General features: G+C 43.2%; 1 protein-coding gene across 5 annotated transcripts in view; it reads left to right on the top strand.

The window, feature by feature from the left end:
* Positions 1-12,203, top strand: part of CA5B (carbonic anhydrase 5B) — a 93,731-nt gene that overhangs the window by 61,825 nt on the left and 19,703 nt on the right. For all 5 annotated transcript variants that reach the window (XM_087860251.1, XM_087860252.1, XM_087860253.1 and 2 more), the window contains one exon: positions 11,490-11,687. In XM_087860251.1, the coding sequence (XP_087716377.1) occupies positions 11,490-11,687 (198 nt within the window). The remainder of the gene's footprint in view (positions 1-11,489; positions 11,688-12,203) is intronic.

Here is a 12,203-nt window from a genome sequence, read left to right as displayed (position 1 = left end):
GGAGGTGAGGAAAAAGGGAGGTTGAGATAATACTTGCATATGTTAAAGAAGATTCACAGGATACCGGAGGCCTTGCCATTGTCAAGTTAAGGTTGTTTTTCCCTCTTGCAAGGTATTAACATTACGATGGTTGGGAACTTCCTGGAGGCTGCAGATTATAAGGACATTTAATTGTATCTACATTCCCTTCCGGAAGCTGGGTTATTGATAGAAATGCTTCGGTTCTTGTAAACTGCTAAAGACATTTGTAAACTGAGGGAGACTTAAGTCTTGCAGGATTGTGGTATCTATAGGTTAACTATTTCTTTGTCCTTTAGGGCAGCCAGGAGTGCCTGAGGAATGTCACATACATCTCATGGTGGGGGGGGGGTTGTGGGGTGTCAGTTACTGCTTTGTCCTCAGCTTGCCTTCTGTTCCCTCATCATTTCCCCCCCTGAACAATTTTGACCCTTAAATCTTTAAGGTTGTTGAAGGTGGAAGGTCTCATCTTCTGTAACGTCTTCCGGCTGAATAGGGGCGTAGGGATGTCCCTACCTATGGGTCAGTATTGTTCAGTTGGGAATGTATAGCGGAGTTATGAAAGGGGAGGCAGCTGAATCCAGGCAGCTGAATCTCCTTGAGTAGAAGGGATTATCTGTTAGCTGGAAGTTATGGCAGTGAAGGAGTCTTGACACTAGTAAGGGAGACACGGAAATAACAAAACAAGGTTAATACTGTAATGAGAAAGAGAAAAAGAGTAAAAGACCTTTGATAGTTGACCTTTGATAATTTTCTTCCAGTCCAGGAGTTTAAAGCAATCACTAAAGGAAAGCAGTCATTTAAAGCACCAATTCGAGTACTGATTTGTCAGGTAGAAACCCAGAAGTATCTTGGTGGTAATCTGGACTGTATACACAGCATTGCTTTTATGCTAGCACAGGTTTCACCTTATGTAGCAGTTAAAAACATCTAATATCATTCTGTTTCTTAAAGCTCCTTTACTTATTTGTATTACCCTAGCATTTAATAGAGAAATGCTATTTTGAGTGTCATTTAGGGCTTTGACCATGTACTTAAGAGTTTCCATGTGCCAAACAATATTCTCCAGTCTCACAGAGGTAACAAAGGTGGATGCTAGGTGGTCACCAATGAGACACAGAATATGTCCACTATGGTTTTAAATTTGAAGGGTTGGTAATGGTTTTAATAATGTATCCATGCATCCAGGCAAAACCCAGAGTACAGTGGCCTATCCAGCCTGGGGGAAGCCATGGCTACAGGTTAGAGCTGCGTAGTCATTGGGTCCCAGCCAGGAGCCAGTCATATAATACTGGGCCTCCTTGAACTGCAGTCAGGATTTCAAGGGCTACTTGGTTTTGTAGGGCCATACATGCAATGATTTCAGGCCCCTGTTTGATTGGGGAGTTATGGCTTGATAATAATCCCCTTTTCTTCCAAATTGCACCATGAGCATGGAGGACCAGGAAAATATATTTGAAGTCAGTATAAAAAAGTATGTGGGGATCAGTAGGGTAAGAGGCATAAAGATAAAACAGGTCTGGAACTTTCCCAGGGATGCTCTTTATCTTATACATTCAGTGCACAAGCAGTGATTGAAAGCCAGCTCAGTTGTAGATTGCAGGGCAGTGGGGAGGCAGATAATTACGTGTATATGTGTAAGGGAGAACACATAATTTTCCCTCCACCCTTCTGAGTTCTTGGCTGAGACCACCCATAATAAAGGACAGATTAACAAGAGAAAAACAAATACAAGTTTAGTAACGTGTACACCTAAAGATAAAAGATGTTGAGGGGGGCAGTTTGGGGAGTTGACCAAGCAAAGCACAGTAAACAAGGGCATGGTTGTTACATAGATTCCAGTCCAGCCTTCTCCACTGATGAGAACTTCTGGTGATTTAGAGCCATCCTCTTCATAGTATAGAGAGGGAGACACCCGTACACAAGGAGATTTCCCATATAAATGTAAATTTCCCTGACAAAAAGAGTAACTTCTACTCAGTTTTCAGAGCTTCTCCCATGTGTGCTGTTTCCAAAATAATCGGCTCAAAATAATCCTTATGCCAGAGACATATGGGATGGTATATTATGCTACATTTCACCACCCCGAAATATGCCTCTGGCATAAGGATTATTTTGAGCTGATTATTTTGAGAAACTGCAGACACAGGAGAAGTTCTGAAAGCAGAATAGATGTTATCCTTTTGTCAGGGAAATTTACATGAAGAAGGGGGGCCGTACCAGGAAGAGCGCTATTACCAGAGACAGCTTTTTCATCAGAGAGACTTACCTGCTTGGGAAGGCAAACTTGGCTCTCCATACATTTCCTCTTCTCACCTTCCCATGAATTGCCTCCCCCCACTTTGAAGCCTCAGAGCCCTGTCACATTCCTTAGCTCCAGTTGTATTTAAGCCTCAGTCACCTGGCTGCCTTTTGAGTCTTATATCTTTTTGGGTCTCTGGTCAGGAAGTAGGTAATCAAGAAAAAAATTTTTTTTCCTATTAATCTGTCTTTTTGTTACAGTATGTGTGTGTGGGGTGTGTGTGTGTGTGTGTGTGTGTGTGTGTGTGTGTCTCAGTTAAGGACCTAGAAGCATAGAGGGGAAAATTATTTGTCCTTCCCTACAGTGGTATATTCTGCTACCCTTCATATGAATATAATAATAACTATACCAGTGTAATAAATATTTTGAAAGAAAAAGTTCAGAGTGCTATGATTAAAAAATAAGAAGAAGAAGGGATCATATTATAAGAGAGTAGCCAGAGAACTTTTACTAAGAAGGTGACAGTTAAGCCCAAGACCTATAGATAACAGGGAAGCCGAATGAGAAAAAATTGATTTCTGACCAGGAGGATCAGGAACTGAGGGGCTTAGGCAGGAATGTGCTTTCTCTGTTTCAGGGGTTGAAAGAGGGACACCCCTGAGGCTGGAGACATTGGGTGGTAAAAGCACCAAATAAATCAAAGCCAGGACTAGTCCTATAAATAAGAACTAAAACCAAGCACATTATCATTATGGAATCTAAAGAGATTTTGGTGCTCATCAGCAATATATTAGTGACTCCTTCATATTGACAGTGTAGCTCTGCTTGCTGAAACCATGGTTGATAAAATCACTGTTTCTGTTTATTTTATTTTCCCCTGGAAATGAAGGCACAGTGAGTCAGAACACTTAATGCTTTTCCTATTTTGAGGGAAAGTATGAGCAACTACCGAGATATCATTTCAATCTGTATTTTGTTAACATGGAGGAAGAGAATGGGAGGAGAGAACAAAAATGTGAATTATCCTTAACAGAACAAACCCTTGGGAAAAGCTGGCTTCACTAAGGCCACAGTCACCAAGGGGCCTTGGTCAAGGGATGGTCTGGGTTCCCAGAGGAGGAAGTGGTAGGGGAAAGGAAACCTTCTAGGTGAACCAAAGGTGATAAATTGATAGGAGCATTAAGGTCATAAAAGAGCAACGAAGGAATAGGCCTGGTTTTCTTGGGCTAGTGTTTGCGTGGGTGAGAGTAGATTCTGGGCATTTCCTGAATGGAGTGTGGGGCATGAGTCAAGGTGAAAGGAGGGATCGTCTTGGGGATCTGCTTGTTAGCTTCCTTCTTGCCTAGTCTTTACAGGAGACACTCCTGAACTGGTTTTGAAGGGTGTGAATCCTCAAACCCTCAGCCACAGTCTGAGTATGTTAGAGGGGAAGGAGTTGCAAGGTCTCTTTGTGCCAGGCATCCTTACAACTGAATCAGTTTGAATAGAGCGATTACCAGCAAGGAGATTGAATCAATAACCAAAAGACTCCCAACGAATGGAAGTCCAGGACCAGATGGTTTCACAGGTAAATTCTACCAAACATTTATTTATTTTAAAGCTTTTATTTATTTATTTAAGAGAGAGAGAGACAACATGAGCGGGGGGAGGGGCAAAGGAAAAGGGAGAGGGGCAAGCAGACTCCTCACTGAGTGCAGAGCCAGACGTGGGGCTCTATCCCAGGACCCCGAGATCATGACCTGAGCCAAAGGCAGATGCTTAACTGACTGAGCCACCCCGGTGCCCCTCTACCAAACATTTAAAGAGTTAATACCTATTCTTCTGAAACTATTCCAAAAAATAGAAGAACTTCCAAATTCATTCTGTGAAGCCAGTAACACCCTGATAAGAAAACCAAATAATGACACCACAAAAAAGGGAACTAGAGGCCAGTATCCCTGATGAACATAGATGTAAATATCCTCAACAAAATACTAGCAAATAGAATCCAACAATACATTAAAAAAATCATTCATCATGATGAAGTGGGATTTATTCCCTGGATGCAAGGGTGGTTCAGTATTCAAATATCAATCAACGTGATACATCACATCAGTAAGAGGATAAAAACCATACGATCATTTCGGTAGGTGTAGAAAAAGCATTTGACAAAGTACAACATCCATTCATGATAAAAGCCCTCAACAAAGTAGGGATAGAGGGAACATACCTCAACATAATAAAGGCCATGTATTTTTGAAAAACCCACAGCAAACATCGTATTCAATGGGGAAGGACTGAGAGCTTATCCCCTAAGGTCAGGAACAAGGCATGGATTTCCCCTCTCATTTTCATTCAACATAGTACTGGAAGTCCAGGCCACAGCAATCAGACAACAAAAGGAGAAAAAGGCATCCAAATCCATAAGTGAAAAGTAAAACTTCCAAAAGGCACGTGGGTGGCTCAGGAGGTTAAGCATCCGCCCTCAGCTCAGGTCATAATCCTGGGGTCCTGGGATCAAGTCCCACGTCGGGCTCTCTGCTCAGTGGGGAATCTGCTTCTCCCTTTCCCTCTGCCTGCTGCTCTGCCTGCTTGTGCTCTGTCTCTCTCTCTCTATCAAATAAATAAAAGAAATCCTAAAAAAAAAAAGAGAGAGAGAAGTAAAACTTTCACTATTTGTAGATGACATGATACTACATATAGAAAACTGGAAAGAGGGGCGCCTGGGTGGCTCAGTCGTTAAGCATCTGCCTTCGGCTCAGGGCATGATCCCAGAGTCCTGGGATCGAGCCCCACATCGTGCTCCCTGATCCACTAGGAGCCTGCTTCTTCCTCTCCCACTCCCCCTGCTTGTGTTCCCTCTCTCGCCAGCTGTCTCTTTATCAAATAAATAAATAAAATCTTAAAAAAAAAGAAAAAAGAAAACTGGAAGGACTCCACCGAAAAACTGCTAGAACTGATAATTGAATTTAGTAAAGTCACAGGATACAAAATCACTGTGCAGAAATCTGTTGCATTTCTATACACTAACAATGAAGCAGCAGAAAGAGAAATTAAGGATCGATCCCATTTACAATTGCACCAAAAATAAGATACCTAGGAATAAACCTAACCAAAGAGGTGGAAGACCTGTACTCTGAAAACTAGAAAACACTGATGAAAGAAAGTGAAGACGACACAAAGAAATGGAAAAACATCCCATGCTCATGGATTAGGAGAACAAATAGTGTCTATGCAACTCAAAGCACTCTATAGATTTAATGCAATTCCTATCAAAATACCAACAGCATTTTTCACAGAACTACAACAGAAAATCCTAAAATTTATATGGAATAACCAAAGACTCCTAGTAGCCAAAGCAGTTTTGAAAAAGAACAAAACTGGAGGCATCACAATTCCAGACTTCCGGTTATATTACAAAGCTGTAGTAATCAAAACAGTATGGTGCAAAAATAGACACACAGGTCAATGGAACAGAATAGAAAACCCAGAAATAAACCCACAATTATATGGTCAATTAATCTTCAACAAAGCTGGAAAGAATATGCAATGGGAAAAAGAGTCTCTTCAACAAATGGTGTTGGGAAAACTGGTCAGCTACATGCAGAAGAATGAAACTGGACCACTTTCTTACACCATACATAAAAATAAACTCAAAATGAATTAAAGACCTAAGCATGAGACCTGAAACCATAAAAATCTTAGAAGAGAGCATAGCCAGTAATGTCTCTAACATCAGCCCTGGCAACATTTTTCTAGGTATCTCTCCTGAGGTAAGGGAAATAAAAGCAAAAATAAACTGTTGGGACTCCATCAAAATAAGAAGTTTCTGCACAGCAAAGGAGACATCAATGAAGTAAAAGGCAGCCTACAAAATGGGAGAAGATATTTGCAAATGACATATTTGATAAAGGGTTAGTATCCAAAATATACAAGGAATGTATACAACTCTATATGAAGAAAACCAAATAATCCAATTAAAAAATGGCCAGAAGGGGCGCCGGAGTGGCACAGCAGTTGGGCGTCTGCCTTTGGCTCAGGGCGTGATCCCGGCGTTATGGGATCGAGCCCCACATCAGGCTCTTCTGCTGTGAGCCTGCTTCCTCTCCCACTCCCCCTGCTTGTGTTCCCTCTCTCGCTGGCTGTCTTTCTCTCTGTCAAATAAATGAATAAAATCTTTAAAAAAAAAAAATGGCCAGAAAACGTGTACAGACATTTCTCCAAAGAAGACGTATGGATAGCCAACAGACACATGAAAATATTCTCAGCTTCACTAATCATCGGGAAAGTGCAAATCAAAACCATAGCGAGGTATCACCTCACACCCGTCAAAATGGCTAAAATCAATAAGACAAGAAACAAAAAGTGTTGGCGAGTATGTGGAGAAAAAAGAACCCTCTTGCACCATTGGTGGGAATGCCTATTGGTGCAGCCATTGTGGAAAACGATACAGAGATTCCTCAAAACGTTAAGGAACCTACCCTACAATCCAGTAATTGCATTACTGTGTATTTACCCCCAAAATACAAAAATACTAGTTCAGAGGGATACATGAACCCCTATGTTTATTGCAACATGTTTGCAGTAGCCAAATTATGGAAGCAGCCTAAGTGTCCATCAATAGATGAATGGATAAAGAAGTGGTATATATCGGGGTGCCTGGGTGGCTCAGTCATTAAGCATCTGCCTTCGGCTCAGAGTGTGATCCCAGGGTCCCAGGATCGAGCCCCGCATCGGGCTCCCTGCTCCACTGGGAGGCCTGCTTCTTCCTTTCCCACTCCTCCTGTTTGTGTTCCCTCTCTCACTGACTCTCTCTCTCTGTCAAATAAATAAATAAAATCTTCAAAAAAAAAAAAAGTGGTATACACACACACAATGGAATATTATTCAGTCTAAAAATGAATAAAATCTTGCCATTTGCAATGACATGGTTGTAGCTAGAGAGTATAATGCTGAGTGAAATCAGTCAGAGAAAGACAAATACCACATGATTTCACTCATATGTGGACTTTTAAGAAACAACTAAACAAGCAAAGGAGAAAGAGAGAGATAAACCAAGAAACAGACTTTTCACTCTCAAGAACAAACTGATGGGGGCGCCTGGGTGGCTCAGTCGTTAAGCGTCTGCCTTCAGCTCAGGGCGTGATCCTGGAGTTCCCGAATGGAGCCCCGCGTCAGGCTCCTCCGCTGGGAGCCTGCTTCTTCCTCTCCCACTCCCCCTGCTTGTGTTCCCTCTCTCGCTGCCTGTCTCTCTCTCTCTGTCAAATAAATAAATAAAATCTTAAAAAAAAAAAAAAAAAAGAACAAACTGATGGTTGCCCGAGGGGATGTGGGTAGGGGATGGGTGAAACAGGTGATGGGGATTAAGGAGTGCACTTGTCCTGATGAGCACAGGATGTCGTATGGGATTGTTGAATCACTATATTATACACTGGAAACTAATATAACACTGTTATGTTAACTATGTAGAAATAAAAATTTTAAAAATCAGAACAAAAGATAATACAAATGGATCAGGGCTGTTCTAGGGATTTCTAGAAGTTTAAAAAATATCACACCAGTAATGAAATACCACTTTCTATCCCAATAGCAGTTGGGTAATCAATACTAAAATTAAAGGCCGTGTATTGAGTAAGGCTCTACAGGGTAACAAAAAGAGGAGGAAGATATGGCTCCTGTCTGCAAGGAATTTGCATTGTAATCAGGCTGTAACTGTACTGTACCCATTCATATGTATTTTTCACTCAGGATTTATAAAACAGAAAGTTGTCATTCCTCTCTAAAGTTCTTGTTCTTCACCAGTTCTTTTACAGTAAGGGAAAATAGCAAAAACATTGTGTTCAGACTTCTCTAGAGATGGGAGTAGTGCATTATATGAAAAAAGAAAAGAAAAAGAGAATACTCTTTTGTATTTGCCTATAGTTTTTAACTCAAGACCAAGATTTCTCAAGTTTGATATCATTGGTATTTGTGGCCAGACAATTCTTTCTTGTGGGTGCCTGTCCTATGAATTGTGGGATGTTTAGTTGCATCCCTGGCTTCTACCCCACTAGATGTCAGTAGCACCCAACTCCAGTTGTGACAACCAAAAATGTCTAGGACAGTACTAAATGGCCCCTGGGAGCAAAATTGCTCCCTCCATTGAGAATCACTGTTGTGGCTACTGCCTGAAGAGCTTTCTCTATTCTGCTGGGACACTTTTCCCAAAAATGACAAATCCGATCTCTTGAATTGGGGCAGCTACCTCAGGAAGAGAGATGCCTTCTCTCTAAGAGTAAACGAGTGGTAAGTTTCTGGGTTGTTTGTTTGTTTGTTTGTTTGTTATGAAAAGTGGAGGGTGCGGGCACCTGGATGGCTCAGTCAGTTAAGCGTCTGCCTTCGGCTCAGGTCATGATTTTGGGGTCCTGGGATCGAGTCCCGCATCGGGCTCCCTGCTCAGCGGGGAGCCTGCTTCTCCCTCTGCCTCTGTCCCTCAAACCCACTGAGCACTCTCTCTCTCTCAAATAAATAAACAAAATCTTCAAAAAAAAGAAAAGAGGAAGAAGAAGAAGAGTGGAGTGTCAGGGACCCCCCCCCCCCAGACACATGGGAGATTGACTGAGTCACAGCTACCTCATCACTTTCTCAAATCTTTAGACTCTTCGTGGTGGGGTGAGGCTCAGAGGGTCATTGAGAATGATTTATCTCAATTCATGTTTCTTCTGCTTTCCCTATTGCTCTTGGTTCTATCCATCTGGGGTGCTTCTAAGGGGGAGAAACTGGAGCACCCCAAATTATGCATGTCGTTCTGTCCATCCCGCATGGGTGTCTCAACACCTCTATGTTACAGGAAGTCCACTGGGATTTATCAGAGACTTACCACGAACACCTGGTGCTTGATTCTTCGTAGGAAAATCGTTGTCAGTGACGTGTGGCGTCTGTGCAGGACAAGTTGTGCAGGTACACCGAAATCTGTAATGGAGTCAGGAGCGCTCCTTGTCAGTTGCAGACCCAACAGGAAAAAATAAACTTCGCACGTGGATACTACTTTAGCTACTCCTTTACTATTCCAGCATGAGGAAGCAAGAGTTCCCTTGTGCCCCAGCAAGAGCCCAGCCAGTGAGAAATAGTTACAAGTCAGGCAATGAGAAGCCACTAGAGTTGCAGCTGCCAGGTTGGTTACTCCAGTAGACTTTTTGTTTCTAAAAGCCTTCCCAGCTTCCTCCTTTCCTCTGTAAAAGAGCATTCCTCTCCTTTGTTCTCTGCACTTGTCTGTGGTTTTGCTATAGCTTGCTTGTCCCAGATTGGAATTCTCTATTCCCCTCCCCCCCCAAAGCCCATTTTTTTGCTGGTGAAATGACTGGCAGTGTTATTTGGAAGGTTAGCATATCTCAAACTAAGAAGAAGTGACTCCTTTTCCTCCCCAGATTCATCGGTACCTTCCTTCATTTTTCTAAAACCCTATAATATTGCATTGTATAAATGATTCAGGATCTTCACAATTGCAAGCTAAATTACAGACGCATGCTGCACAAGCCTTTATTTCTACCAGCTAGGCAATTAAAAACTTACAATGCTTTTGATGTGGTTTTGGAATATAGGTGAGGTTCCATGGGGTGAGGTCTGGAGCCGACAACCAAGAAAGAGTCATTGAAACGTCTTTGGTGCAAAATGGTGGTTTTATTAAAGGACAGGGACAGGACCCTGGGCAGAAAGAGCGGCTACCCCAGGGTTGTGAGGGGTGGCTGATTTTGTACTTGGCAGTTGGGGGAGGTAAGGAAAAGGGAGGTTTTCAAAAGAACTTTCATATGCTAAAGACTCACAGGATACTGGAGGCCTTGCCATTGTCAAGGTAAGGTTGTTTTCCCCTCTAGCAAGGCATTAACATCAGGACAGTTGGGAGCTTCCTGAAAGAATGCCATCTATGTCCGACCCAGGTGTGGGGGGTGGGGGGTTGCTGGGTGTCAGCTTGTGCTTTGTCCTTAGCTAGCCTTCTGCTCCCTCATCACTTTGGTGAACCTTTGCTTTCCAAAAATTCTCCGTCTTCTTTCCCAGTGGCCTTTGTTGAAAAGAAATCCACGGTTGAAAATTTCATTAATTTGTGTTTGTATCTGAACCTGGTTTGGTGGGTGTGATGTAGGAAAGAAGTTAAGGTTCGAAGCTGACGTCCAAGAAAGAATTCTTGGGACGTCTTTGGTGCAAAAAGGTGGTTTTATTAAAGCACGGGGACAGGGCCCGTGGGCAGAAGAGCTGCCCCGGGGTTATGAGGAGTGGCCCATTATATACTCTCAAGTTGGGAGGGGGTTAGGGATAGCCTAAGTCTCCAAGGAATTTTGGAAGCAAGGTTTCCAGGACCTTGAGGGGGCCGGCTTCTGTTGGGAAAGGGTCATTTATGACTGTCTAATAAAACCTGAGTCATGAGACCCTTCAGATATATATTGGTGGGTCATATGCTTGGGGAGGGGGATTAGAGATAAAGGAAGTCTCCAAAGGAATTTTTTTTTTTTAAAGATTTTATTTATTTATGTGACAGAGAGACAGCCAGCGAGAGAGGGAACACAGCAGGGGGAGTGGGAGAGGAAGAAGCAGGCTCACAGCGGAAGAGCCTGATGTGGGACTCGATCCCGGATGGCCAGGATCACGCCCTGAGCCGAAGGCAGACGCTTTAACGACTGCGCCACCCAGGCGCCCCTCCAAAGGAATTTTTATACATTAAAGTAGACTTAGAGGATCCTGGTGGGGGGAGGGGGTCAGGCTAGGATTGCCTTTTGCCCTTAGCAAAGTATTAACATCGAGGCAGTTGAGTCCCTAGAGGAATGTCACTCTGCCTGTTCCAAGGACTTATCAGTGGGCTGTAGGGAGTAAGGAAAGTCCATAATTTTTCTTCTGCCCTTGTTTCCCACATCAGGTGGGGCTCAGAAACTGATCAATAAAGAAAAGCAACTCATTTGAGAATACCCTCCTTCCACGTGGTGCTAGTTTGCACGTGTCTTACTGTTCTCACGAGACCGGGCTGCACCTGGCTTAGGTGAGAGGAGATGGTGGGCTGAGCGGCCTGTGGCAGGCAAAGCAGCCGGCCGTGCCTGTGCCCGACGCTCTCTGAGCTGCCTCTGTCCCCTGCTTCCGTCCAGCCCCGAGCCCCCGAGTGCCTGATTCCTGAGACTTGGCTCAACCTCAACACTTCAACACACCCCACCCCTGGGATTGCCTGGTGTGTGATCCCAGATAGCGGATGTACGTCTTGACGATGCCCCGCTGTGCTTTTTCCTAGTGCACCCGCTCTGGGAGACCGTGGACCTGGTCCCGGGGGGCGAGCGCCAGTCGCCCATCAACATCCGGTGGAGGGACAGCGTCTATGATCCTGGCTTAAAACCGCTCACCATCTCTTACGACCCCACCACCTGCCTCCATGTCTGGAATAACGGGTACTCTTTCCTCGTGGAATTTGAAGATTCTACAGATAAATCAGGTGAGAGCCCGACCAGTGGTCTTGTCTGGAATTAAAGGGACAGCCTCGTGTCAGCCCAGGCCACACCACACCGCCTCCCCGGGCACGCGGACCTCTTTGAGCAGTGACATGGGACTCGGTGCGCTTAGCTTTTTCAACATATGAGAAAAATCCCATCTAGTTTTTATGAACATATTTTCATATGTTCATCTACTATATAGGTAATATTTATTATTAAGTATGTATATCTCTATATGTAGATAGCAGATAGGGTTTGAAATTAAAGCTTTGTGTGAAGTTTATTTTGTGTGTATTGAACGTGTACTAATTTTCTCTGCTTGCTGACTTTACGACACTTCTACATTAAATAGTATTGCTGTTTAAATTTCACTGAGCAGTTTGCAATACCTTTGAAATGGGGCAAAAAGAATATTCATGTGTGCATGACATTATAGTCTTAACAACCAGTTCTACATAGAAAAATGAAAACTCACATTCTGTTAATTTTGTTGATTAAACAATGTTACCTCGCTTAAT

This window comes from Ursus americanus, chromosome X (assembly GCF_024610735.1).
Source record: "Ursus americanus isolate L20-20 chromosome X, mUrsAme1.1.p, whole genome shotgun sequence".
NCBI lineage: Eukaryota > Metazoa > Chordata > Mammalia > Carnivora > Ursidae > Ursus > Ursus americanus.
The sequence above is the reverse complement of the archived record's forward strand: the minus strand, read 5'-3'. Positions and strand labels throughout refer to the sequence as shown.